Below are 27,687 nucleotides of genomic sequence, written 5' to 3'. Positions count from 1 at the left end.
TCAAAGGGCCCTCAGTGCGCCATCTCCAAGTGAGATCTGGAGGGTAGCAACATGAGAATGGGTCTTTTCACTGGTATGCTTGAAGCCATCACTGACTAGATGTAGGTGCCAGGCAACAAAACACTTTTGAGCCAAATTTTTAACCTGGTTGACATTGTGGCCTCTAAGTGGGTAGGATTTGTTAATGTAGCTTTTCATGTGCACCAATATTTTTAGCTTTTATTTCATTTCAGCTCTATGAAGATTATTGTTTTTGCATTATACTGCAAGTTGCTTTGAGTTTATATTTTGTGAAAAAAGTGACCAAGTGCAATTATGATTATGATAATGGTTGGATACATTCCACCACATGCAGAAATTTGGTACTGCCTGCAACAGTTAGTATCCCAAGAAATCTTGGCTTTTTGTTCTCTCCCCCCCCCCCCTCAGGAGTTTCTTGTTCTCTTTGAGTGAAAATATACACTTGTATGTGGACAATGTCTAGTAACATTTCTAGAGGCGAGTGCCCTTACAGCTTAATGCCTCTCCCTCTCTCCCACTTGCAAATTTAAAAGTTACAGTAATATATGCCACTTTGCCAAATTTAGATGAACTGCCAAATACAGCTATTCCCACTCCATATTTTTCTGCTTTAAACACAGATTCTGCAGAGTCCCGAGTATCCATGCAGTTCAACACTTCCTTCCTAAACACACAGGGGTTGCTGGAGGTTCCCGGATAAGGGTGGGGAAAACAGGCAAAATGTCACAAATAAACAATCAGCTTTTATTGTTTGAATTATAAAACATGTCAGATTTTTTGGCAAATATTTTACAATTTCATTCCTTCTTTTTTTCAACAGCCCGTGGAAGAGAGAGCCTTCTTTCTTTTTTTTAGGTGATGGAGAGTTGGAGGTGGTGGGAGAATGATGGAAATTAGAAGATGAAAAATTTGATGCCCTTGCTTTAAAAGTAAAATAAAAAAGGAGGGGGAGGAATCTGGCCCAAGTTCCCTCCCGCCAAATAAAAAAAAAATCCAATTTCACATTTAATTCCACTATCCAAAAGAGGCCATGTGGGGTATAAAGCAGCAGGCGAAACTCAGCAAAGTTTGCTGTGAAAAGCCGTCAGAAAGATGGGGTAGGGAGGGGGGGGGACCTTCACAGCTCTTCTTAGTAGGGTCGGTTGCGTTGATCGCTTCTGAAGTCATTTCTGCAAGAGAAAGAAAGGAGGTTGGTTTTTTAACCCGAATACCTTCCTGTCCAGTGACTGCACCCTAGAACCAGCCACCTGGGCTCTGGACCTCGCTGGCACCCTTGCAAGCAGTAAAGGTCTGGACAGCTTCAGTGGGCCAGGTGTAAATTTGTGGACAAGGCACCCTAAGCCAAGCCTGACCTTTCCAAAGAACTTCCCATTTCTCATCTCCTTCCTCTGGCCTTTGACTCCTGAGATGTGCTTTTCCAGGACCCAACCTATGCTTGTGGGTGTAGTATGTTTTAACTGTTTTTAACTGAATTTTAAGTGTTTTTTAACTGAATTTTAAAACTGTTGCAACCCGCTCCGGGACCTGCTGGTGAAGGTAACAAATCATTATGATCATCAGCATCTCCTGACCTGTGGCCTATCTAGACATAACACTTTTGTTTTTAAAACTGTTCATTTTACTATGTCTACTTCTTTATAAAGCTTGTTTATTTTTATCAGTTCCTTCTTCTGAATATTTTAAGTTATTCCATGAAAAACACTTGCTTTTGGGGGGTTGGTTGGTTTTACAATCAATCCCTCGTCTCAGGGAACTCTGGGAAACTGGAGCTATGTAAGGGGGAATCAGGGGCCACCTAACAGCTCTCAAAACCTTTCAGAGACGACAGCTCCCAGGATTCTTTGGAAGGGGGAAGCCCTGGTATCGTAGCGCTTTAAATGTAGGGTGTGAATGTGGCCGAAGACACAATGATGGGGAATACTGATTTGGGTAATTCCCAGATCTAACATGCCCTTTGGCCATTCCAATAAGTACAATAAATTCAGCACTGACCGGCCTCCCATTTTTCCGCCAAAGCCACCGCCTCTGCGGCCTCTGAATCCCCGGTCGCCTCCAAAGCCTCCCCTGCCACGGAAGTCTGTGGGGGGGAAAGCAAGATGAGCAACACAAGGGAACACTTTCTCCAAGTTGTGGCATCCTGCTCCCCACCCCATTTCTGGCGTTGTGGGTTTGCTTTGGGGTTTTTTGTTTTTTTTTACACACCTCCTCCTGACGGATGCCCATCATCTGGCCTGGGCTCATCGCACTGATTGCAGGAATTTCGACGGGCAAAATTCATATTGCCGCAGCTCCTGAAGGAAACACGCGCTTTAGAAAGTGCTCTGGATTTTTTTTTGGGGGGGGGGGACTTGGAAATGCTAAATTGTGTTGTCGCGATTTTTGTATATTGTGTTTATTTTTATTACTTTTGTTTCCAGCCCTGCGACTGAAAACATACAAGGAAGAGCAGACTACAAATACCATCAATAAAACAGAATGCAATAAAAATAATAGCCAGTGTGGTTAGAATCCTGGCTGGGCTAGGACTTGGGAGACCAGGGTTGAAACTTGGCCATTCGGTCCATTGGGTGACCTTGAAGCAGTCACTCACTCTCAACCTAACCTGGACTCAGCCCCCAGCCAGTGCATTAGGGATGACGCAACTCTCAAGTTCAACAACATCTGGAGGGTCACAAATACCCTATGCCTTCCATAGGTCAAGTGTGGTGGAACAGGACATGTACTGGTTCCACTTTCAGCATCTCCAGGTAAAAAAAGCCCAGTACCAGTTGGCAATACTGGGAAAGGTCTTAGGAGAGCCACCGCTGGTCAGCCTACACAGCACTGGGCCAGATGGATCAATGGCTCAACTTGCATTGCAGCTTCCTATGTCCCAACATGGAAGAAGATGAAGCCCTTATTCAGATAGAGGCCTAAGGATGGGAACTTACGGGTTGGGGCAAACCCAGTCGCCACTTTTGGGTTCTCCGCCCCGGCCCTGGAATCCGCCACCTCTTCCGAAGCCACCTCCTCGGGAACCTGCCGTCACAAATACATTGCAGTTAAACCAAAGAAACACATGTGTGTTAGCCGAAAAGCATCATAATGCCCTCTGCTCCCTGCTCCAGAGAGAGGGACAGATTTGGGGGAGAAAGTTGCTCCCACGCTCAGTCTCGAAATAACAGCACCTCTGGATCACAGGCAAAGACAACCGGGGAGGCGGTTCTGTTCCTACCTCGGCGACCACCACCACCACCACCACCACCACCTCCATTGCCTCCTCGCAGGAATTCAGGCCGTCTGGTTGCAAAGGAAACTCTGATAACACTGCCGTTGAATTCCTTTCCTGCAAAAAAACATTTATAAGAATTCTAATTTTTTTAATTAAAAGGAAGGAGGAAGGAAAGAAAAATCTACAGCTGCCCAGGCACAAGAATGAAAAAGAAACCTTCCATCACAGAATCCTAGGAGAGATGGCTAAAAGCTCAGTTACTTGCCTGAGGATATGTACTCCCTGTTCTCTCACCCCCCCCAAAAAAAAACAGCTCCAAAAATTTGAGGCAGCTTTCCTCAACCTTTGGTTCCCATTGGACTACAAATCCCACTATCCTTCAACATGGGCTGTGCTGGCTGTAGATGATGTGAGATGTTGTACTACAACATCTTGCGTCTCAAGGACTATATGCTATAAAGTAAAGCTAGTTGGTGCCTACAAGAACCTTTAATTGAGCCAGGAGGAGGGAGAGAGAGCAGGGCAAATAAACAGGCCATGAGTTCTCCAGATCCTGTTGTGAAAGAAACCTCCAGTTCCCCATCACTCTTGATCTTAGTTGTTTTAAGACTGCTGCATAAAAAGGAGGAGGGGAATCACGCACTGGCTACTGAGAGGAAGGAGGCCAGTCTTACCATCAAACCAGTCGATGGCTGCCTTAGCAGACGGCGGGTCATCAAAAGACACTGTCGCTTCGCCCTTTGGCTTCCCAGTATCCTTGTCCGTATAAAGGTTAATCATAAGTTTGCCAGTTTTCTTGTTAGTCTGGGGAGAAAAAAGAAAGGCATGTCGTCACCCTCCATATAACACAGAACTGCTGTGCCTGGCATTGGTTGCGGGGGACTAATGTGGGGCACGACCACACAGTGTTATGGTTCTGGCTTTCTCTGATTGTCTAGACATGGCAGATTAAGCCACAAACTGCGTGACTGGTGCCCATGGCACTCCCTCAAATTTCCAAAAAGTGCTACTGACCTAAGAAGGCTTGCACCTCCTGCTCTGGGGCACCAGCAACTAGAGAAAAGCTGTTGGGTGCCAGAGGGGTGAATCTCCATCCACACATCAAATAAATATCTGGAACCATGTAACAGTCACGTTTTTGCAATGGAAGTGCACACTGGTGCAAGCGAAAATTTTGAGCGGAGGCTAATAGGTGATGGGTCTCCATATGGACAGGAAGTCTTTTGGTCTTTTCACTTTAGGAACTTCCACTGGCAGAGATCCAGCAAGCAACTTCATCATCAAAAACAGAGGCCAAGTGACAGTGAAGAGGGGAAACCCAGACAGATTTTGGGAGCTGGTTAACAGAGTTCATCACCACCCGAGTCCTACAGGGACAAGAGTAACTTCTAGCTGAATCCATGGCAGTTAAGGAATGAAGTGGGAAGGTATAATTAACTTCTTGGACTCGAGACAGAAATGCCAGCTGCTTTCCTACACCCACCATACCAGTGACTTCCTGAGATTGTCAGAGACCAAATTCAGACAGCTAAAGCACCAACACCAGGGTGTTGTGTGTAAAGAAAAAGTCTGATGCCTGCCCTACAATTATGGACACCCACCAAGTCCAACCTTAAGTATGCTCCAATCAGAAACCTGAAGTGCCTCAGTTTTCTGATTGGTCATCCAATTTAGGAGACGTCCCTTGCTTTTATCCATTTGAGGATTTTGTTATGAACCATCACCTGCCTCAACGGCATCGCCCCCACAATCTTACCAGGTTTCTCTGGTAAGTAGTTTTACTACTTCACCCACCTTAATGACACCTATTTGCTTGAAATACTCGGCAACTTGATCTGTTGAAACGTCATCTCCCAGTCCTTGTACAAAGATGGTGTTGTTATCAGAGTTGTCAGACTCCGAATCTACATCACAGAGGAGCCAGAGTTATTTGAGAACCTGAAATAACTTCTGCAGGGGCCAAGCTAGAAGGAACAGATTTCCAAGGCTGCTCAAGTCAGAACAGTCACCATTGCATCTGCAAGGCTCATCGGCAACAGCCCACTATCTTATAGAAAGCTCTGCGTGTATATGGGGAAGTTGTGTCAGAGAACTTTCTCATTTTAAGTTTAGGATATAGAATAACTGAACTGTAGAGCCGGAAGGGAACCCAAGGGTCATCTAGTCCAACCCCATGCAATGCACTAACCACAGCTGAAGAATCACTGTCAGGTGCCCATACAAAATCTGTTTCAAAGCTTCCAGTGTAGGAGAGTCCACCACCCCCTGAGGGAGCCCACTGCGCTGTCAAACAGCTCTTACCCTAAGAAAGATCTTCCTAATGTTTAGTCAGACACTCCTGTCATTTGAATCAGTTGGGTTCAGATCCTACCCTCTAGAGCAGCAGAAAACAGGATCGCTCCATCTTCCATGTGACAGCCCTCTTACATCAGCTCTCAAGTCCTGTCTTTGCCAGGCTAAACATAAAGCACCTAAGAAGATTGGTGCACCTCCCCGTTGAAGAGGAAGACTGGTGTGTGCCGCCATTGAAAGTGAAGGAAATAACAGAAGGCTGTGGAGCTATATGCTGATGTGCTTACCTGTGTCTGGCTTCTGCCCATAATCCCTCTGACCTGAGAAATGGATGAGAGAAAAACCAAAGGGTATTTTAGCCAAAAAAACAAACACCTGATGATACACAAACCGACAATGTAAATGAATTTTAAATTAACGAAAAGGTATATATGCAACAACCCTTAAGCCGAGACAAGATTTAGAAGAGATGATAAAAAAGGAAGGAAGGTGCATCAAGAAGAAAACTGGTCACGGTCTTCTTTAAAAAACCGAAGGTTGTGGCATCTGCCACCAAGGTTTATGGGGTCGGGGGTCATCTTGTGGGCCCTGGCTGGCCACATCTCAAGTCGTGTGCCGCGACTGTTCTTTCATTGGTAGGTTTTGCTTAGCAGAACTTTGCATTACGTGCCACTAAGTGGCAAGGAAAGGAACTACCAAAAAATCCTTTCATGCAAATGGTCAAAAAGAAGAGAAAAGAAACCGGAATCCTGGTTTTTAACTTTGTTATTACGAGCAACTTTTTTCTTTTTCTTTTAAAGCACACGTACACACCAGCCTTAGCCCAAAGAGGGAAAACAAAGAGAACAACAAAAAAATAAAATGCTTCTAATGAACATGGTATTTGGTGGCTTTTAAAGACTGTTATTTATTTATTGGCCTTTTAATGTAGAATTTCCACTGAAATGTTTTATTTCCGATGCTCAGCACTTACCACCAAAATTTTTGAAGCCACCTCGGTCACCACCACTGTAGAGGAAAAATTGAAGAAATGATTCCTTCTTTTAAAGTCTCTACACCCTGAGCCCAAGGGCTCAAAAGCCACACTTACTGAATGTTACCGTGCAGCTGCTGAATGCTGAATCCCCTAAGAATTGGCACACCCTCCTTCAGCAATAAATAACATGTGCTCAGCTCCTGCTCTGGAACTCTTGTTAAGTTTCATTGATTAAAAGAAGAGGGTAGGTATGCAGGTGTTCCCAGGCCCACTTCTGCAGCCCCAAATCCCAGCAGTAATTTGTAAGATGCCATTTAAACCTGGGATGTGCTCAAAAGGTGTGCATGTGAAGACCAGAACTGCAGCCACCATCCCACTGGGTTTGTTTCTTGAGCTCTGTCCTAAACAAAGCATGGGTTCTGTTCAGACCAAGGAGTTTATATGCTGTGACTAGTTGATCATGGGGTTTTGTTTTGGGGGAGGGTTGTGTATATTTTTAATTGTGCATACGCTCGAGGGGAAAGGTCTGATCTGTCCTTTGCAGAAGTTTATGCGCACTATATAGACAGCAGGTGCATGATAAAGAAATAAAGAATAATGCAGTTTTCTATTCACAAGGGCACAAGCCAGAGAGAATGCTTGCCACCAGTGAACATCCTACAGTAAATGCTTAAAAATCGCTTACCACAGAATTCCCTTTGCACACAGTTGAATTTCCAAACAGTGTGGGTTTCCTTTTTTCACACTCAATCATTGCTTGCTTTCCTACCCACTTGAGTAATTGCAAAAGGTGTGTGGGTGTGCATATGCATGGGGGGTGAGGGGTGGGGAAGAGGGAGACTGTTTCTAGGCTAACAACAGTTAGTCTGGACTAGCAGTCACAGTGTTTGACAAGGAAGACCTGGGCTAAAATCTGCATCAGTCATGAAGTTCACTTTTGGCCAAGCCTCCCTCTCAACCCAACCTTCTTCACAAGGTTGTTGTGAGGATACAAGAAGAGAAAGCTCTATGTGCCATCCTGAACTCATAGCAGGAAGGGTGGGGTAAAATATACTCTGGCTCATTTTTTAAAATGACAGCCTTTCACGAGTTTGGAAAAATGCCACCCTCTGGCTTCCAATAAAATCTGCATTCTTAGCTTTGCAGCACAGCATTCGGATTAGGTTCAATATATAGGTTCAAAGCCCCAACAGCCTATGAAGCTCTCTCCATGAACATGGATCTCTCATGCTCTCTCAGGCTGAGGCTGGTCACTATTTGTCAGCCTATCCTAACCCACAGGGCTGCTGTGATGATAAAACAAAAAAGGAGGAAGGGGAAGCTTGTAAACTACCCAGAGTGCCTTGGAAGGGTGGGATAAAACAATGCAAATAAATAATTCTGGTCCTAAAATCTAGGACCACAAATACATCCAGTTTTTAAACTCCAATCCAGAAGATGCTTCACAGGAAAAAAAAAGGATTTGACGGATATGTGGATATAGCCTACATTCATGAGCAGACTCATTCCTTATTTGGGAATTATTTTACATATGCGAAGGGAACAAGGAAATAAGCTTCAGAATGCCAACCTTTGCTCTCATTCAAGCCTTACCTACATTGCAACAGTGACTCCAAGTCTTATAAACAGAGAGGTCACATTTGGAACCAAACACAGGGCTGCCATATTTGTTTGGGAATGTCATGGCTGCCCCCCTCCAAGTTCTGGAGGCTTTCTTTTGCTTTTTTTAAAAAACAGGATTCAGATTTTCAAAGCTCTAAAAAATACGAGTAGATCCAGATCCAAGTAAATTGGGGGGGAAATTGTTCTCAGTAAGAAATAATAAAGATTGGCTACATTCACACCGTACATTTAAAGCACTGCAACTTCCCCCAAACAATTATGGGAACTGTGGTTTGTCACGGGGGCTGCAAGTTGCTAAGAGACCCCTATTCCCCTCCGAGAGCTACAATTCTCCCTTTTCACAGGGAGCTGTGGGAGGGGAAATACTGACCTCCTAACAACTCTCAGCCCCCTTAAGAAATTCCAGCTCCCAGAATTCTTTGGGGGAATACATGACTGTTTAAACACATGTCTCATAGAGCTTTAAATGCATGGTGCGAATGTGGCCTTAAAGTCTAGAACGCCAGTGAGGTTTGCTGGACATCAGAGAAGGTTTATATTTAGAGATACTGACACACAACAGAAATTGTATCCGGTTATAGACGGTTATTTTAATAGTTGTGGTCTACTGCACTCAACTATGCCACCCACCCCATGTGCACAACTCCTCCACTCTGAACCTGAGCAAGCTACAACCAAGTGCTTCTGAACCACTGCCCTTTCCTTTCTGTGCCACCAAAATACACACTTCCTCTGTCCTCAAGTAGCAGCGCCTGGTTTCTGTCCAGCCGCACTTCGTAGCTTAAGCTCCCATAAGGGCTTGTCAAACACTTTAACCTGAGGCAACGTGAGTCAGAGAGGGAGCGAGAAGGCAAGGCCCTCTTCCATCATCAGCTTAACTGGGGCCAGTGCCTTCTCACCTTCCACCCAAACAAGACTCCAGCCAGTGGCAGTCCCACGTGGCCGCAAAGCACAACCAACGTTCCCTAACTCCTGTCTGGTAGAGACCTATTTCACCAAATGGCACACTATTTATTCTTATTTAAATTTAAACTGTAAGCCAGTACTTAACTCCAAAATTTGCAGGTAAAGGGATTCATCAGTGCGTAATTTAAAGCAAGGTGTGTGGAGGGGGGAGAGGGGGGAAGAGCCTGCTGCTGCCAGCATGAATAATGGTCAGGGATGATGGGAGCTGCAGCCCAGGAACACCTGCAAAGCTCCGGGTTCCCTGACCCTGGTGGCCAGGAGATTCAGCTGCAGAGAAGGCAGGTGGAGCACCAAAGGTCAGGGTGAAGAAACTGGTTCTTCTCAAGGGCCACATTCCCTCTAGGAGTCAAATGGCACCAGTGGGAAGGGCAAAGGCAAAAGTGGGTAGAGCAACAGATGTACATTTTACCTTTAGATGGTACCTTTCAACACCAAGACCCCTCTCTATCCCCCACCCAGGCAAGCACGAGTTCAGGGACACATTCCAGTCAGGCAAAAACGTTCAAGGAGAGTATGATGCAGGGCTGGGGAAGATGGGGTTTGGCTGAGGAAAAGGATGTGTTTTGGAAAGAGTCCTGTGAACCAGGTACAGGAGCCCAGAGGGCTGCATTTGGCCCCCTCCCCTGACCGAAGGACCAGGGTAGGAAACACATAGGCAGCTTTGCCTCACCTTAATAAATCTGGTTCTATTTTATACCTTGTTTTTGAGAACCTGCAGAGGTGCAATATGGCAAGTAGTCCTCCGCCAAGCTTCTGCCCCCTTTCCCTATTTCCTACACAAGCATCAATGGGCAACCTGAGCTTCAGCCTGTCACATCTCATCAGGCATGCGACCTCTCTCCAGCATGGCCTGTCTAGATGCAACCTTGCATTCCAGGGGCAGGGAACCCTTCCCAGCTAGAAGGCTGCACCTCTTCATAGACAACATCCCAGGGGCCACATGCCAATTGTAGCAAGCACAGGGGTAAGCAGCCGTGAAAGAGAATGGGACCAGGAAGGCTGTGGACCTCTGGGCAATAGGGTACCTTCCAGCCACATTAAAGCCAGACATTTCTACACACACAAACCTCTCTTCATCCTCCACCCAAGCATGAATAATCACAATTTAATGGACACATTCCAGTCAAGGGAAAGAATTAGAGGGGTGTGTGGAGTGGGGCTACTGAGAGGCCTGAGGTTCCCCCACATCTATTCTAATCTCTTTGGAAGAGCAGCCACCACTGCAAATCTTGTTGAGCAATGTGGAAACATTTATTGCCCACCACTGGCTTCACATATGAGGCAGCTTCCAGCACTGCAGATATAGCCTGCCTTGAAGTTGTCATGTGACAAGCCTGCTTTTACTAGACTCTGCTCTGGTAAGAAACTGGCCACAGATAGCCAGCCACATAGACAAACAAAGAATCCCTTCTGTCTGGGCAGGAAAGCCAGTATATCCCTGCCTGCCATAAACACTCCACAGAGCTCACGGAGCTTCATCAAGCTGGAAATCAACCGTCCTAAGTTGGGTTTGGGAATCTTAGCTGGTAACATAATTTAAGGGAATGCATGCTAATCATAAACAATAGTAACAACTATTAATTATATTTTCAGTATCGTTTGACATCATGTTGTCTTTAACAGTCAGAAATGTTTGACTAAATCATGCTGATATAGCCTTAGGAACACAGCAGCCAGGGCTTGTATGCTCGGCTTTAAATCATTTCCCTAAGGAAGAGTGTTCATCCATTTGGCTTGCTGAGGTGTAAAATCGGGCAAAAAGTTGGCATGACCTTATGAACTGGGCCTGGGGAAAATCCAGCAGCCAATCCCAGCATAGGCCCAAGCTTATGGGTGTCTCAGCTCAATGCCCACCAGAGTCGCCAACTGAAGAGAAAAAAAACCTGGCTCAACTTGTTCTGGTGGCCGTAGCCTTGCTGGGGTTTTCAGGACTTGCACAATTCCAAATGTGGGGCAATGCTTACTGACCTCACCCCAGAGTGCTCACTGTCCACGCATAGTGGGCGGGGGGGGGGGGCGGAGAGACATAGGTTCCCCATGTTACTTAAAACCCGGCACTATCAAGTTCACACTTTAGATTGCTGACCCACAAATACTGTGGACAATGGGGCCAGCAAGGAAGAATGGCAGGGTAAGGCCAGGGAGCCTGACTGGAATCATTTAAGTCATAAATGCCTGAACAGGGCTTATAACAGCTGTGTGACTTGGTTTTCTCATGGTACAATCAGGCCAAGGTGCTGCTAAAAGGTGAAGGACAGTTTGAACAAGTTGTCACCTGTCAGCCGAGAAGAATCATTGCCTCACTTGTTAAAATGAACAAACAAGTGTAGCCGAATTCTTTGCTGAAAGTATGGCTGGATCCTACTGGTAAACAGGCACTGGAGGTGTCCCATGATACCCAATTATTTTATCTTGCAGAAAGAGATTCCATTTCTACAATGGAGAATCTTGGTTTGCATGCCATTCCCACCAATTTATGTTCAGTTTTCAGGCAGTACCCATCACAGAGTGCTTGAAGAAGAAGAAAATCCACTGCCTTGAAATCTCAAAAGTTCAAAGGTTTTTGCATGAGCATCCACTCAAGCAAGCCTGGAAAATAGTGGGAGAGGCAGCCACACATACAACCTCTGCAGTTACTAGTGTAAAAATCATTTACCTTAAGCCCAACATCGGACCTCTGCTGTCAGAATCGAACCTGCTTCCACCTCCTCGGGGCCCACCATAGCCTCTGTTGTCTTCACCATACCTACTCTTCTCACGTCGATCATCTGAAGAATTACAAAGCAGTTACTGTGGACTGATATACGAAAAGCGTCTCCTAACAACTAGGCACCCTTAACAAACTACAGCTCCCGGAATTCTTTGGGGGAAGCCATGATGGTATCATAGTGCTTTAAATGTATGGTGTAAATGTGGCCTAAGTGACCCTGGAGCATTATAGGCTACCGAAGCATGTGATGCTGCTTTCATTAAACATTTCTGGGAAGCCTGTGCAAGGCTTACCTTGCATGTTCTGGGCATAGCTTTCCTTCTGCTGGGACTGGTAGGACGGCTGGTTCTGGCCGTACGATCCTGGCGGCTGCCCATAGTTGGACTTCTGGTTGTAGGAGCCTTGCTGTGGCCCCAAGTCATGCTGCTGGTCGTAGGACCCTCGGTTTTGGCTGTAGCCTGACTGCTGGTCGTACGAGCTTTGCTGCTGTCCCTGCTGGCTGTAGCCCGACGGCTGGTCAAACTGCTTCGGCTGCTGGCTGTACCCGGACAGTTGGTCATAGGACCCTGGTGGCTGGCTGTAACCTGAGGACTGGTTATATGAACCTGGCTGCTGCCCGTAGTTGGACTTCTGGTCGTAGGAAGTCCTGCTGCTGAAACAGAGGAGAAAACTGATGAAGAAGCATGACCGAAATGTGCAGGTGTTTCGTTGGCTTATTGACAATGCATATACAGCACACGGCAGTCAAATCAAAGGCAACTCAGATCACGGCAGCACACTTTTTTGGCACCTGGAGCACAGGAAGCTGCTCAATACAGTCAGAGCACTGGCTCATTTAGCTGTATACTGTGAAATGCAGCCACTCTCCAGGGCTTGAGACAGAGAGTCTTTCGCAGCCCTACCTAGAGTTGCTGGGGATTGAACCTGGGACATTCTGCACATAAAGCAAATGCCCTGTCACTGAACTACAATGCAGGAACCACTGCTGAGGAATCACTGTCAGGTGACCATCCAACCTCTGTAAAAATCTCCAATTTCTATCAGCCCAATTTCAACTCCAATTTCTACCAACCCCATCACAACCAATTCGTAACGGCCACAATCACCTCTGCTTATATAGTAACGACAGCAAAATCCCAGCTTAACTCACCCAGCCAATAATCTACACCAGCAATCTTCGCCCCCCGAAACTAGCAGAGAACAATGAATATTTCATTGCAGGCATATAAATTGGCCCAGCAAAAGCCTAAGAAAGCCAGAATTAATCTGAATCCCCCCTTTCCCCCCAATCTGGATGCCAATGCAAAAGAAAGAGTAGTTAAAGAGTTCATCTTTCTACAAGTTTTCACTGCTTTGCAACACAGAGAACTGTACAGCAGTTGTAGCTGGACGACGTTAGTACAGTAGTTAAATTAGTGACGTACTTTTATCAGATTCAGGTAAAATAAGCCAGACTCCTTACCTGCCTGATGGGTCTTTCTGCTGCCCCTGACTGCCATAAGACTCCTGGCTGTAAGAGCTCTGGTTCTGATTTTCATATCCCCCATATCCTTGCTGGCCGCTCTGCCCGTAACCTGAAGATCCAACAGGGAACGCTTTAGGTAAACGGTTGCCCCTGAACAGTGCACACGTACAAAAATGTCAGCATGCTCAGCCAAACCTGTCTGGGTCTGTCCATAGTTTCCTTGATAGCCTCCGTAACTTTGCCCATAAGAGGAGCTCTCCCCACTCTGCTCATAGCCAGGATAGCCCTGCAATCGAACAGGAAGAGGGCAAAGGAGAAGTCAGGCCACAGGCATTTGTGGAGACCAGGGAACTAAACCAAGACAGCCACTACAGCAGTATGCTTTGGGCAGGGAAACCTGGGTTTGAATCCCCCGATTAGCCACAAGGCACAGTGGGTGGCCTTGGGCTAGTCACAGGCTCCCTGCCTAACCTACCATACAGGGTTGTTGTTATTTATTACGTTTTATATAACTTAGAAGCCAAAATATGCTTCTAAGCAGCTGTGAGGATTAAATGGGTATCCTACTTTATTTTTTCTTAAGGGTTTATATTTTCCAAATAATTGTATCCCACTTACCCCTCACTCACTGGCTTTACCATTTTGTTTTGCTGTTTGCTTTATTATATTGCAAGGTACAAATCTTATTCATGCCATTTTGGCAGAAGGGCTGGGGTGTAACAACCACCCTAACTATGTGCACACAAAAGTGGGATATAAATGCGATTGTGACATCAATCAGTCCCAGGTTGAGGAGGCTGAACAGGGCAAGCTATAGCCTACCTCTGTTCACGTGGCTCAAGAAAAAGAACCCTCTGAAGTGTGGAGTAGCTGGCAGCACCAATCCGCCAACCAATTATCACAGGAGCGGAGAACCTTCAGGACCTCTCCCAGGCCTCCACAGGCTGTTCTGGCCCAGCCATGCCCATATGCCCTATACCTGACATTGCATGTGATGTGAGGAGCATGGCAGCTTAGTTGCCTGGGTAAATCATACATCAGGAGAATCAGCCTTCTAGTACACTGACACAGATTCAACTCTGGTCTGGAAGGACTTTCCACTCTACAAAATGTAAAGGTAAAGGACTTCTGGATGGTTAAGTCCAGTCAAATTCAACTATGGGGTGGACCGCTCATCTCCACTTTCAGGTCAAGGTCGTTTGTCTGCAGACAGCTTTTCTGGGCCATGTGGCCAGCATGACTAAACCGCTTCTGATGCACGGGACACCATGACAAGTGCCAGAGCACACAGAAACACCTTCCTATCACAGTGGTACCTATTTATCTACTTGCACTGGTATGCATTCGAACTTGTAGGTTGGCAGGAACTGGGACAGAGCAACGGGAGCTTACCCCATCTCATGGATTTGAACTGCCAACTTTACGATCGGCAAGCCCGAGGCTCAGTGGTTTAGACCACAGTGCCACCCGCGTCTCTCCACTCTACCATTACCACTCTACTATAACATGAGGAATAACTCATGATAGAGTGAGATCGTGCTTGCTTTTAATGGCAAGCACTCTATCAATCCACATGTAGATATTCTGCAGTCTAAATCTCAAATGGGCTCCTCCTTTTGTATCTCATTAGTCACACTTGATCTTTCTTCCCACAAAGTTCACTCAAATACCAGCAGTATCTCTCTCAAGAGGACCAAGAAAGACATTGATTACACCATGATCCTGTCATAAAGAAACTGATGCTGCAATTTATTTTTATTTATTTTTTAAAGCAGCACAAAAGCGGTCATTTGTCTCACCTGTGGTGCCTGTCCATAGCTTTGATTTCCTTGATTGCTATATCCTGTGTAGCTGGAAGAGAAGGTGGCAGATAAGTGTTATTTCCACACAGCACCTCCCTAGGGGCAAAAAGAAGAATTAACATCTATCTGAGCATCCTGCAGAATCTTAAAGAGCAGTTCTTTGTTGCAGCTTAAGATTTTGTGAACCGAAGCCAACTTCTGACACACAAACATTATCCACAGAACCTGAAGTTTGGGGAAGGGCACAAACTGTTCTTGCAGCGACATAACTGTGTTCTTGTTGACCAGCAGAAAGCATAGAAACCTGTGGCTCTAGAAATCTTAGGTGATGCATTCTATCCAGATGTGGCACATGGTCTGGCACTTTGCTCTTTTTTGGGGAAAAACATGCACCTGGGCTCTTTAGAGCAGCCTTCTCAAAACTTGGTGCCTCCATATGTTTTTGGCTGCAACCCCCACGATCTCCTGTCACCAAAGCTGTACGATGCTGGGGCAGATGGGGGTTGTAATCCAAAACATCTGAAGGGCACCAGGGGAAGGAGAAAGCTCTAGAGGAATTACTGAGTTCCTTTTATAGCATGTCAATAAGCGCTAATTTCCCACTGGACCAACTTCGCCTCAGAAGTAATTTGCAAAGAACGCCTTCACTTAAGACATCACTTCAGCACAGACTTATCTCTCTCTCCAGTTTGTACAGCTTTAGGCATTTGAAACCAAACCAGCGGTCTGGCTTATTTTTGCAATTCAATCTGCACCATATGTAGATTTATTTATTTTTTACATTAAGGAAGGGCCGTAGCTCAGTGGTGGAGTGTTTGCTTTGAATGTGGGAATGTCCTAAATTTACTCCCCAGCATCTCCAGGTAGGCTTGGGAAATATTCCTGCCTGAAACCCAGGAGAGCCACTGTGAATCAGTGTAGATAGACAATGCAGAACTAGATGGACCAATGGTCTGGCTCAGTATGACAGCTTCCCATGTTGCAATAAAACAAACCTTGATTTAGACATACACACACACTTTGTGACTAGATCTGAATTTTACCCACAGCAGTTGAGGCTACTTTATAGATCACCACTTTAGTTGCGTCATCCAAATGAAAAGTTTGAAGGGGGCGCATCCAGTCATTTTAATCAATACTGTTAGTATATAAAACCCTTAACAGCTTGGGACGAGCTTACTTGAAAGACTGCCTTAGCGCAATCATGCCCCTTCAACTGCTTCAAAATGTGAAATGGCACTTTCACAAATTCCACATAATGTTCATTACACATTTGCAAGGAATCTACCCTTTTAGCATGACACCTACTCTCTGAAACTTTGAACCTCTTGTTATTAGGTAGGCATCATTGTTGTACTGCTTTTGAAGCCTGCTAAACCCTTTTTTTTTTGTTTAAGCAAACCTATCCAGGTGAGCAATTTTATGATATATTTTTTGTTTTTAAACTTTTGTTTTTATCTATATTTGATAAAAGTTATTATGTCCCTTTCTTTTTAAAGTTTGATTTTACTAGTATTTTCTTAGGAATGTTTTATACTGTTTTTATGTAAACCGCTTAGAGGTTTTTCTGATTAAGTGATATATAAATCTTGTTAAATAAGGTACTGTAAAGTAATAATGCATCAGGCAAGAGAGAAAGGGGTAGAAGGGACAGGTATTTGTACTTATTTCCCAGTGAGGAAGCACACAAGCTGTTCTTTTTACCTGGTTGGGAGAGTGGGACAGGGGAGGCTAAATGGATACACTGAGCAAAAGGGAGGGTAGCAGAAATGGCTTGGACATAAACTATAACTCTGCATGTGGGAATTTGGATGGAGGAAAATGATTCCAAAAGAAAGAGGCAGAATGGTAACTACAAACCCTCCAAAAAGCCTCAAGAAAATAGCAACATATTACACCCTGGGGGTTCTTGTGTTTTTCTCCACAGGTTTAAGCCCTATATGGTATCATCATAAGATATGCATACCTTTGTTGCTGATCTCCAGAATGGCTGAAACTTCCAGAATCTTAAAGGAACAAAAACAAAAATAAATTCCAAGTAGGCACTTATATAAGAAATGAACTTTTCAGCCAAAAATTATGATGAATTGGTTATTTGTGATGAGGAGCTCAATAATTTATTTTACATAACGAAAGCTGGCACAACCTCTTAGGAAGTCCTCTGTTCAGATGACTGTAGGCTCTCTTGCAGGGAGGAATGTGTGTTACAATGCTGCTCATCTGCTTTTAGAAGCAGGGCATCACATCCATACCATCCATTTAAAGCAAACTGTGATCCCCAAAGAAGCATGGGTAAACTACCCCCACAGAGCTATAATTCCCAGTGCCTTTGAACTACAGTTCCCAGGATTCTGTGGGGGAAGCCATGTGTTTTAACTTTATGATATGGCTGTGACTAGGGACTTCTAAATTGTATCAAAGCAAGGCTGCCAATACCAGGAAAAACTGCCCGAGCTACAAGCAAATGAAAATTAACATTCAGGCTTGATGGGATCTTCTCCTAGAACCCCAAAAGCCACCAAATAGAGTCAAGTGTAAAAAGACAATCATGTAGAATTAAAGAATTCATAGTCTAGGGAATTGTTCTGAGTACAAGAACTATTCCACACAGCTGAGTGATGGTTTTGGCCTCTAGCTTTCTGTCTGCTCCACCACTACCCATTTTTCATATTAAAAAAAGTACATGGTAGGGCTGGGTAATATCTGGTTTTTCAGTATCGCAATATATCACCAGCTAAACATCACAATATATCACAATGTCTGAAATAAGGATGGAACAATGTAGAGGCGAACACATGGCAATAGTCTCCAAAACCTTGCAAGAGGTGGGAGAACGCCTGAAGGGGAAGCAAAAAGTAGCAGGGAATGACCGGATCTCAAAGCAGGTATAGCTTTCCTTCTGTCAAGAATGGAAAGAGGGGTGTGGGTGGCTGAATGCCCACTGGCAAAGGACCATCATGGATTCATATTGGACTTTTTGGAGTGACAGTAACTCTGTTCCCTGCTCCATTACAACCTGATAATGGGAAGAAATTCTAAAAGAGACCCAGCCTTATTGCAAGCATAGTTCCCTGTACGTGTTTTTAAGAGAGACTAGGAGAGACCCTCCTTTAAAGCCAGTCTTAGATAAATATCCCAGTCCACAGACCCTCACATGCAGCTGCAGTTCTGCACAGAACAGAACATGAAAATCCCAGCACGTTCACCTGTGGAAAAGATTGTTGGTGCTGGGGTTGAAAGGGTGGGGGACACAAGATAGAGGAAGTTCAGATGTGGGGCCAAAGTTCACAGCGCTTGACAATCATTGCCTTAGGTATTTATTTTTTCGATCCTCTGTTAGAGATGTCAGCAACTGGAGATTAACAATTGAGAACACAGGTGGGTACTTGTGATGAGCATTATTTCAGACACGGTGAATGATGTGTGCAGTATCTACAACTATAAATAGCTCATCTTGGATATCATTTGCTATTTAATATAGGTGCATGGCTAGCCATGGTGAACAGCCACAGAACCCTCTAAAAGATGCTTGTGCCCGGCAGAAGTTTGCAATTTGTTTCCAAAAACTGTTTTGCTTCTCTCCTCCCTTCAGTTACAAGAAGCCTATTTCCAACTTGAACTCCCACTGCGAAGGAACTTCAAGACTGCAACAGCCGCTTGGAAATGGCTATGCTCTGACCATCGCCAAACATTCCACACAAACAGCAAGAGCACATATGCCTCATAAGCATCCCCCATTAGTAGCCAGCATCATCCTTAACGCTTAAGAGCAGCCTTCCCAAACCTGGTGCTCTCCTGATGTTTTGGACTAAATCAGCCCCAGCAAACAAAGCCAGCGGTCAAGGATGTTGGGACCTACAGTCCAGCAAGCATCCGGAGGACCCTGGCTTGTGGAAGGAGATAGGAGGACTATATTGTAGTTGAAGGGCTGAGGCTGAGAGAGGGGTAGATCTTTGCAATCTTTTCAGATCCAGGACCCACCTTAACTTAAACATACAGTATTAGCATGGCAGTGGTGCTCCTGTTGCGACCCACCTTGTATCAGACGTGACCCAGTACAGTAGTTTATCCCGACCCACTAGCGGAAAACTACTGTATTGCCTTTCCCAAATTACAAAAAACATAAAAACTGCGAAATATTACTATAAAGGTGTAAAACGCAGAACTATTGCCAACAACATTTTTATTACTATTTTTAAAAATAAAATAATAATATTGCTATTATATATCGTTCTTCGATATATATATATATATATTCGATATATATTAAAAATAAATAAATAAACTACAAACTTAGGCGCCACTCACGCCTCGACAGCCCAAGAATAGTCCCAAGGGGCCTTGAGCACGTGAGACGAGTCAGCTGCGGGTCGAGCGCGCAGGCGCACTCGTGGGTCAGTCGAGCGCAACCCTTCCCAAAAGGGCCTGGAACTTGGGGGAGGGGTCATTGCGCAGGCGCAACCCTCTCAAATATGGCAACCGCCAGACCCGCTGGGATCCCTCCCGCCTCCCAGAGGCCACGCCCCCTCCCGCCTCCCCTTCAGTGACAGTCTCAAGCCCCGGTTTCCCCCAGCGAGGGAGGCGGCAACCTACCCGACGCCATCCCGGTCAGCGACCCCGGAGGGGAAAGAGGTGAGGAGCGGGGGAAAGACGCAAGACCCCGAACAACCCGCTCCGTCGGCCACTCACTGACTGACTGACTCCGCCAGCAGCGGCAGCAACAGCAGCGTTGTCTACGCCGCCGTCGCTTCGGCTGCGGGGCGGCGCAGCCAATCAGAGCGGGCGGCGCCTACCAACTGTACAGCGCGCGCAAGAATGGGGGGGAAAGAGATAAATAGGCGTGTTGGAACGTACCTATCGACGCCCTGCAAGGGGGTGTGTGAGAGAGGAGAGAGAGCAATAATATTGTTCCAATCGATGACGGGCGGGGGGGGGGGGAAGGTTCCTTCCATGTTCCAAAGCGGGCTGTACCACCTTGGTGTACAGGAGAGGAAGGGACTGAAAGGAATGTACCACTGTGGGATCAATGAAATAATAGCTTTTGAGGCTCTTCAAAGCGAAGGGGAAATGTTCTAATGTATTAATATCCCAGCTTTCTGCCCAGGAGCTCAAGGCAGCATACATAGTCTGTCCCCCGCCTTTTTATTTTTTTACTCACAACAACTCTGTGAGGTAGGTTACAATTGAGATAGTGTTCTGCCTAATATCTTTATGACAGCGAGAATTTGAACCTGGATCCAGTCCAAACACTGTAACCACTACACACTGTATGTATGTATGTTTAGTCGTTTAGTCGTGTCCGACTCTTCGTGACCCCATGGACCAGAGCATGCCAGGCACTCCTGTCTTGCACTGCCTCCCGCAGTTTGGTCAAACTCATGTTCGTAGCTTCGAGAACACTGTCCAACCATCTTGTCCTCTGACGTCCCCTTCTCCTAGTGCCCTCAATCTTTCCCAACATCAAGGTCTTTTCCAATGATTCTTCTCTTCTCATGAGGTGGCCAAAGTATTGGAGCCTCAGCTTCACGATCTGTCCTTCCAGGGAGCACTCAGGGCTGATTTCCTTAAGAATGGATAGGTTTGATCTTCTTGCAGTCCATGGGACTCTCAAGAGTCTCCTCCAGCACCACAATTCAAAAGCATCAATTCTTCGGCGATCAGCCTTCTTTATGGTCCAGCTCTCACTTCCATACATCACTACTGGGAAAACCATAGCTTTAACTATACGGACCTTTGTCGGCAAGGTGATGTCTCTGCTTTTTAAGATGCTGTCTAGGTTTGTCATTGCTTTTCTCCCAAGAAGCAGGCGTCTTTTAATTTCGTGACTGCTGTCACCATCTGCAGTGATCAAGGAGCCCAAGAAGGTGAAATCTCTCACTGCCTCCATTTCTTCCCCTTCTATTTGCCAGGAGGTGATGGGACCAGTGGCCATGATCTTGGTTTTTTTGATGTTGAGCTTCAGACCATATTTTGCGCTCTCCTCTTTCACCCTCATTAAAAGGTTCTTTAATTCCTCCTCGCTTTCTGCCATCAAGGTTGTGTCATCTGCATATCTGAGGTTGTTGATATTTCTTCCGGCAATCTTAATTCCGGCTTGGGATTCATCTAGTCCAGCCTTTCGCATGATGAATTCTGCATATAAGTTAAATAAGCAGGGAGACAATATACAACCTTGTCATACTCCTTTCCCAATTTTGAACCACTCAGTTGTTCCATATCCAGTTCTAACTGTAGCTTCTTGTCCCACATAGAGATTTCTCAGGAGACAGATGAGGTGATCAGGCACTCCCATTTCTTTAAGAACTTGCCATAGTTTGCTGTGGTCGACACAGTCAAAGGCTTTTGCATAGTCAATGAAGCAGAAGTAGACGTTTTTCTGGAACTCTCTAGCTTTCTCCATAATCCAGCGCATGTTTGCTATTTGGTCTCTGGTTCCTCTGCCCTTTCGAAATCCAGCTTGCACTTCTGGGAGTTCTCGGTCCACATACTGCTTAAGCCTGCCTTGTAGAATTTTAAGCATAACCTTGTTAGCGTGTGAAATGAGCGCAATTGTGCGGTAGTTGGAGCATTCTTTGGCACTGCCCTTCTTTGGAATTGGGATGTAGACTGATCTTCTCCAATCCTCTGGCCATTGCTGAGTTTTCCAAACTTGCTGGCATATTGGGTGTAGCACCTTAACAGCATCATCTTTTAAAATTTTAAATAGTTCAGCTGGAATATCATCACTTCCACTGGCCTTGTTATTAGCAGTGCTTTCTAAGGCCCATTTGACTTCACTCTCCAAGATGTCTGGCTCAAGGTCAGCAACCACACTACCTAGGGTGTACAAGACCTCCATATCTTTCTGGTATAATTCCTCTGTGTATTCTTGCCACCTCTTCTTGATGTCTTCTGCTTCTGTTAGGTCCTTACCACTTTTGTCCTTGATTATGGTAATCTTTGTACGAAATGTTCCTTTCATGTCTCCAATTTTCTTGAACAGATCTCTGGTTTTCCCCATTCTATTGTTTTCACTACACACTGGGTCCCCATTATTAGTGAAGAGGTGAAACTGCGATATTAAGCCTCACCAGGGAGTGTGTGTGATGCACAAACCATTTTAGCTTGCTTAGATTTGAATGACAGGGAATCTGTGAAAATAGCAGCTTCATACCAGACATTCCTTTGGAAATGGCAAGAAACCCAAAAATCCGTACAAAGTTGATATCGGCTGTTGGAATTAGTGCAGCCATGAAAGGTTGTTTGCTATATCTCGATTCAAAATTATACCCAATTATATCCAAGCAAAGACGAAAGTTGCTTCCTTAACCTCGGGACCCATGAAGCAAAATTAAGTGACGATATCTTAAGAAGTGTCCATATCAATAGAGGACCAACAAACAACTTTCCAAACTGTAGTAAATAAAGTGTCTCTGACAGTGTGCAGAGTGCATTTGGCTGTGTAATAAGAGCAATTCCCTCACACATCCTAGCAATAAGGGTGCATGCCTCAGGAGAGCTGTCACCTCTCTTCCCCCACAGGCAAGGTTATTGGGGCCTTTAGCAGCTTTACAACAGATAGAAATTCCAAAGGTGTAGCTTTCTTGGCCATCATAATGCCATAAATTAATAGTACAAATCTAGTTCCTGTGCTTTTAACAGCTGCATCACAGTCAATGCCTCTTAACCTAATCTACCTCAGAAGGTGGTTGTGAAGATAGACTGGGTGGGTGGGTGATCCATAATCACTGTGAGCTCCTTGGAGGAAGGGTGGCATAAAATATACTATTTTAAAAAAATAAAATGACAGCAAAAATTGAGCTGGTAAAACTGGAGAAGAGTTCTGAGGGCCACACAGAGAGGCATGGAGGGCAAAATGTATTGGCTACATTGGCGACCTTACCTTTCCAGGCTCAATTTAAAGGTGCTGTGTTGAGTCTTTAGAGCCCTGGACGATTTGGGACCATGATGTGATCTGAAGGACTCTGTGCACCTGTATGGATCTGCCCAAAGTGTAAGATCAGGAGAGGTCCTGCTCTTTGCCCTGGCGGCAAGAACCATGAGGCTGGCAGGTAGTGGTGGGGAGGGACTTCTCGGTGGTGGTTGCACGCCTCTGAAAACGTCATTTTTGTGAAGATACATATGGCATTATTGATAGAATAGAGCTCTGCTCAAAACAGAGTTCAAGGGGACTTACTCTCATGAAAGTCGGTATAAGGTGATTAGAGGGAGGGGCTGAATCACATTAAGTGCATTTTATTCTGTTTTAGCGTCAATTGTAGTTGAGCCAGCATGGCATAGCATGGCTGGAGTGTCGTACTAGGACAATGGGAGACCAGGGTTCAAATCCCCACTTGGCCACATGAAGCTCACTGGGTAACCTTGGGAGCCAGCCTCACTCTCTCATCCTCACCTATGGTGAGGAGGAGAACCATGTACGCCACCTTGAGCTCCTTGGAGAGAGATGGTGGAACAGAAGTGCAATAAATAAATAAACAAATGCTGTCTTAAGCCTTTTTGAGTGGATGCCTGAGGGGCAGGGCATAATAAACCACCCTAACGAAGTGCAGGCATGCAAATAAATGACTCATCAGCCACAAAGTTTAGAGGGAGTGGAAGGGAGTCAAGTTCCAGCAAGCAGACTGCTAGTTGAGAGATGGGAGAATCCACAGGCTCACTTTCCTCCTGAATCTAACTTCCTACTGGATCAGAATACTGGAGGGGCTAAATAGAACAGCCCCTTTGTAGGTTCGGAGAAGAGGAGGGTCTGTTTCCTGTCGGACTTTCAGGGAAAATTGTGAGTAACACTCTCCCTGTTTTAAGAAAACAGGTCTTTCCCCATCATTGCTGATGTGAACAAAGATGGCTTCTCTCTCGCCGGGAGGGCAGTAGCAACAAATCAGGAAGGAATTAAGCTATTTGCAATGCTGGGACAAGAACATGCTGTGTGCTTTGCCTTCTTCTCTCTTTCCCTTTATTAGATAGCGCAGTTGGTTAGAGCATGGTGCTGATAATGCCAAGGCTGCAGCTTTGATCCCTGTTTCGGGCTGCTGTGTATTTCTGCAGGGTCTCCTCCAATTCTACAATTCCATAATTCCATTAATCTCCCCCTCCCCGGCCGCCCCCAAATGTTATTTTCTGCTTTCTTTTCTTTTGCAAGGGACCTTGGCACTGAGCAAAAGTGCCTCCTGCAACAAAATGTTGCAGCATTATCAGCACTCCCTTCAGGAGTGCTCCTGTTTAATGTGCCAGCCAGCTGGCCAAGCTCTCCTTCAGCAGACCATTCCCTGTCTTTTCCTTTTCCAGCTGACACACAGCATTCCATGGCTGCTGGATACGCAGTCCTCATTGGGTTCGGCTTCTAAGAAGGGGTGGGACTGGCTTTCTCATTTGTTTTCCATAATTTTATTTTATTTTTGTGTTGCTGCAAAGCTCCACATTCCTGCAGAAATATTCTGATGCAGCCCACTGGTTTCTCAGTGGTCCACATTTAGACTCCAGTCCAGTCAACACTTGGCCACTTGAGTTTTCTATTAGGTAAAGGTAAAGGGACCCCTGACCATTAGATCCAGTCGTGACCGACTCTGGGGTTGCGGCGCTCTTCTCGCATTATTGGCCGAGGGAGCCGGCGTACAGCTTCCAGGTCATGTGGCCAGCATGACTAAGCCGCTTCTGGCGAACCAGAGCAGCACACCTTCCTGCAGTAGCGGTCCCTATTTATCTACTTGCACTTTGACGTGCTTTTGAACGGCTAGATTGGCAGGAGCAGGGACCGAGGAATGGGAGCTCACCCCATCGCGGGGATTCGAACCACCGACCTTCTGATCAGCAAGCCCTAGGCTCTGTGATTTAACCCACAGCGCCAGTAACAATAATCATTCCGCACTTGTAAGACGTTGCCCTGTTAGTGTGGAAGCATCTATATTGTGGAACTTCCTGCCTATTGACAACAGGTAGCCGTGCCTTTGCTGTGCTCTCTTCGGTGCCTCTTAAAAACATTTTGCCTTTCCAGCCATGTATAATGTTTAGCGTATAGCTAGTTTTAATTATTTTTGAATGTTTTAGTAGTTCTTCTTAACTGATCATTTCACTGTTTTATTCTTTTTGTAAACCTCTTGGATATTTTATTTAGTTGCCATACGTCTGGGAAATCCCAGACATGTCCTCTTTTGCGGGGGCCTACATGCCTATCTGGGGGGATTTTTAAATATAAAAGCAAATGTCTGGGGGTTTTGGGGGGGGTTGTGTGCTGGCAGCTCGGATTCAGGCTCTGGCTATGGGTTTGGCACAGGTGGCTTGGTAGTGGTGGATACCTGGGGGGGGGCGAGCTCAACAACTCTGCACCCCCAAATCTCAACAACTTTTTTGGCGATCGCCCAAAAAATGCTCAACAAATGTCTGGATTGATATCTCTTGAAATACGGCAACTCTGTTTTATTACAATTGAGCTGTGCATCAGTTTTGTGAAATGAATTTTCTTAAAGCAGACCCATTGAAACTAAGCGAACCAAGTTAGTCGTAACCATTTACTTTCAACGGGTCTACTTTGCAGCGTTCTGTTTCTTTATATACCACCTTTTGGCTGAAGGGAAAGGCCCCCCCAAGGCGGCTTACAAAGAATAAATAGATACAAAAGAACACAAATTTGAAAACAAAAACCCTAATATTTCAAAAGTATTTAAAATATCCATGGTCCTGCCAAAAAGCCAAAGAGCATTCTCCACAAAAGCGTCAAGAGCGGAAAAGAGCAAAATGCTTAAGCATCAGCTCTTCCTTATGAGAAGAGCCCTAGCTCAGGGGTTCAATCCCAGCTGGCATCTCCAGGTAGGGATGGGAGAGATCCTTGCCTGAAATTCTGGAGAGCTGCTGCCAGTCAATGTAGGCAGTACCGAGCTGGAAGGACCAATTGTTTGGCTCTGTATAAGGTAGCTTCCTATGTTCCTATAAGTGTCTCAGGCAGGGGGATTGGGCAAAGCACGTGGGGATGCTTGTGCCTTGTGAAGTTCCAGCAGTCTCTGCCCTGCAAGACTATTGCTGGGCACAGCCCACCGAAAGTCTGTTAAAGCTGCAGATTTGCCCTGTGTCTCATGACAGTTCTATTAAAGATGTACGTATACAAACCCTGCAGGTGCGGCCGGACAGCATGGCTTCAAGGATCGCACCTCTGCTGGGCCTGTTCCTCCTCGCCATCTCCACCACCAGCGTCTCGCATGCTCAAAGCTCAAAGGCCTTCCAGAGGAAGCACGTCACGTTCCTGGATCACATAGACCACAACCAATGCAACAGTGAGATGCGGAACAAGCGGATCTCCCAGACCGACACCGGGTGCAAGCGGCTCAACACTTTCATCCATGCTCCCGAGCAAGTCGTCGACCAAGCATGCACGTCGGGGGAGCCATACGTGATCCGAAACCAGGAATACAAAAAGAGCCCCCAAAAGTTCCGCATCACAAACTGCAGGCTCTCTCAGGAACACGGGAACGACTGTGAATACGTGGCGGAAGCTAGCAGCTTGAGATACATTGTTGTGGCTTGCGACCAAAATGGCCGGCCGGTCCATCTGGAGAGGACGCTCACCGATGCAGCTGCCGGAAAGCCAGGCGACAAGCAGCCGAGTTTGAACCCAACCAAGAAACCATCTAATTCTGCAAGTGTAATAAGTGCCCATTGGATTCGAGGGCAGGGATGTTTGTGCATGGGGCGTTTGGGGGGAGTGCTGCTGTTTCTTTCCTTTGTCCTCTTCTGGTGCCTTTAAGAAGCAAATTATTGGAAGACAAGCTTGTCTCTGCTGCATTTCCTCTGGTCAGGCTCCTGTGGAAGACTCAAGAGTGCAGGGCTGGTAGGAAATGGTGAAAGCCAGGGAGCCCTACAATTTCTGTTGCCATGCTTACACAGTGAGTGTCTTCTTCTGAGAAGATCCAAGGAGCTCTGCAGGGTAATACCAATGTAAATCTAGACCAGCATCCTCCAACCAACCAATGGCCAGCCAGATGTTCACATAAGAACCACCTGCTGGTCAGGCCAATGGCTCACCTGGTTTAGCATCTTGTTATCATGGTGGCCAAGCAGATGCCCTCGAGTATTTAGCTCTTGCTGCAAGAACTATTGAAGAAAATAGTTATTGATCTTTTCAAATTACATTTATTGCATAACTCAATAAAATAAGTTCTAAACTGGCACATTTTTTGTGATTCTATGCACTTCATTTATGGTATCAGGCCAGCCTTTCTGAAGACTGAGGGTTGCCCCCAACATTATTCAAAGAGGGAAGTAGAGTGGGTTCCACCTCTGGAAAATTGGGGCCGTCTCGTCACATCCAATACACCTAAGGAGAAAACTGAACTTTTGAACTTGCCTGTATGTAACTTAAAAGGTTGCACGAATGTACCAGGGACAACTTAGCCCAGGATCTGCAATGAAATGTATGTCGTTGCCTTTGCTCACCCAGCAATGGGTGGTGATTGTTGAGCCTCTTCCTTTGGGTCTTTGTCCTTGCAAGGTCACCTACATGGAGACGATTTAAATCACCTCTGTGAGTTAAGAAGGCTGGCATTGTTAACAAAGTAAATGGATGTAAGCCAAGCAGAAGGCAAAATTTAATACATGCCGAAAATACAATAAATAGTGTTGCAAGAGCCATCT

The 27,687-nt window shown here is 45.6% G+C and overlaps 2 protein-coding genes across 7 annotated transcripts; one reads left to right on the top strand and one right to left on the bottom strand.

Annotated features, from left to right (window-relative positions):
- Positions 1–456: 456 nt before the first annotated feature.
- LOC118096983 (TATA-binding protein-associated factor 2N) lies at positions 457–19,837 on the bottom strand. 6 transcript variants are annotated; one of them, XM_035139487.2, is made up of 16 exons: positions 19,660–19,835; positions 17,033–17,072; positions 15,064–15,115; positions 13,460–13,550; positions 13,262–13,373; positions 12,093–12,451; positions 11,746–11,857; positions 6,498–6,532; positions 5,812–5,844; positions 5,027–5,136; positions 3,907–4,036; positions 3,236–3,346; positions 2,952–3,039; positions 2,224–2,312; positions 2,014–2,098; positions 618–1,190 (listed from the first exon to the last, which is right to left on the bottom strand). In XM_035139487.2, the coding sequence occupies exons 1-16, from the start codon at positions 19,667–19,669 to the stop codon at positions 1,151–1,153; spliced, it is 1,497 nt and encodes a 498-aa protein (XP_034995378.1). In that variant the 5' UTR covers positions 19,670–19,835; the 3' UTR covers positions 618–1,150. The 6 variants fall into 6 exon arrangements, with proteins under 6 accessions (XP_034995381.1, XP_034995383.1, XP_034995385.1 ...); XM_035139488.2 differs by having other exon boundaries at positions 626–1,190; positions 12,093–12,448; XM_035139490.2 differs by lacking the exon at positions 13,460–13,550 and having other exon boundaries at positions 457–1,190; positions 13,262–13,414; positions 15,064–15,162; positions 19,660–19,837.
- On the top strand, positions 19,497–27,687 carry LOC118096984 (ribonuclease pancreatic). Its single transcript, XM_035139495.2, has 2 exons — positions 19,497–19,698; positions 26,174–27,687. The coding sequence occupies exon 2, from the start codon at positions 26,189–26,191 to the stop codon at positions 26,798–26,800; it is 612 nt and encodes a 203-aa protein (XP_034995386.1). The 5' UTR covers positions 19,497–19,698; positions 26,174–26,188; the 3' UTR covers positions 26,801–27,687.

Source organism: Zootoca vivipara, chromosome 15 (assembly GCF_963506605.1).
Source record: "Zootoca vivipara chromosome 15, rZooViv1.1, whole genome shotgun sequence".
Classification (NCBI taxonomy): domain Eukaryota; kingdom Metazoa; phylum Chordata; class Lepidosauria; order Squamata; family Lacertidae; genus Zootoca; species Zootoca vivipara.
Note: the sequence above shows the minus strand (reverse complement) of the source record. Positions and strands in the feature narration are given on the sequence as shown.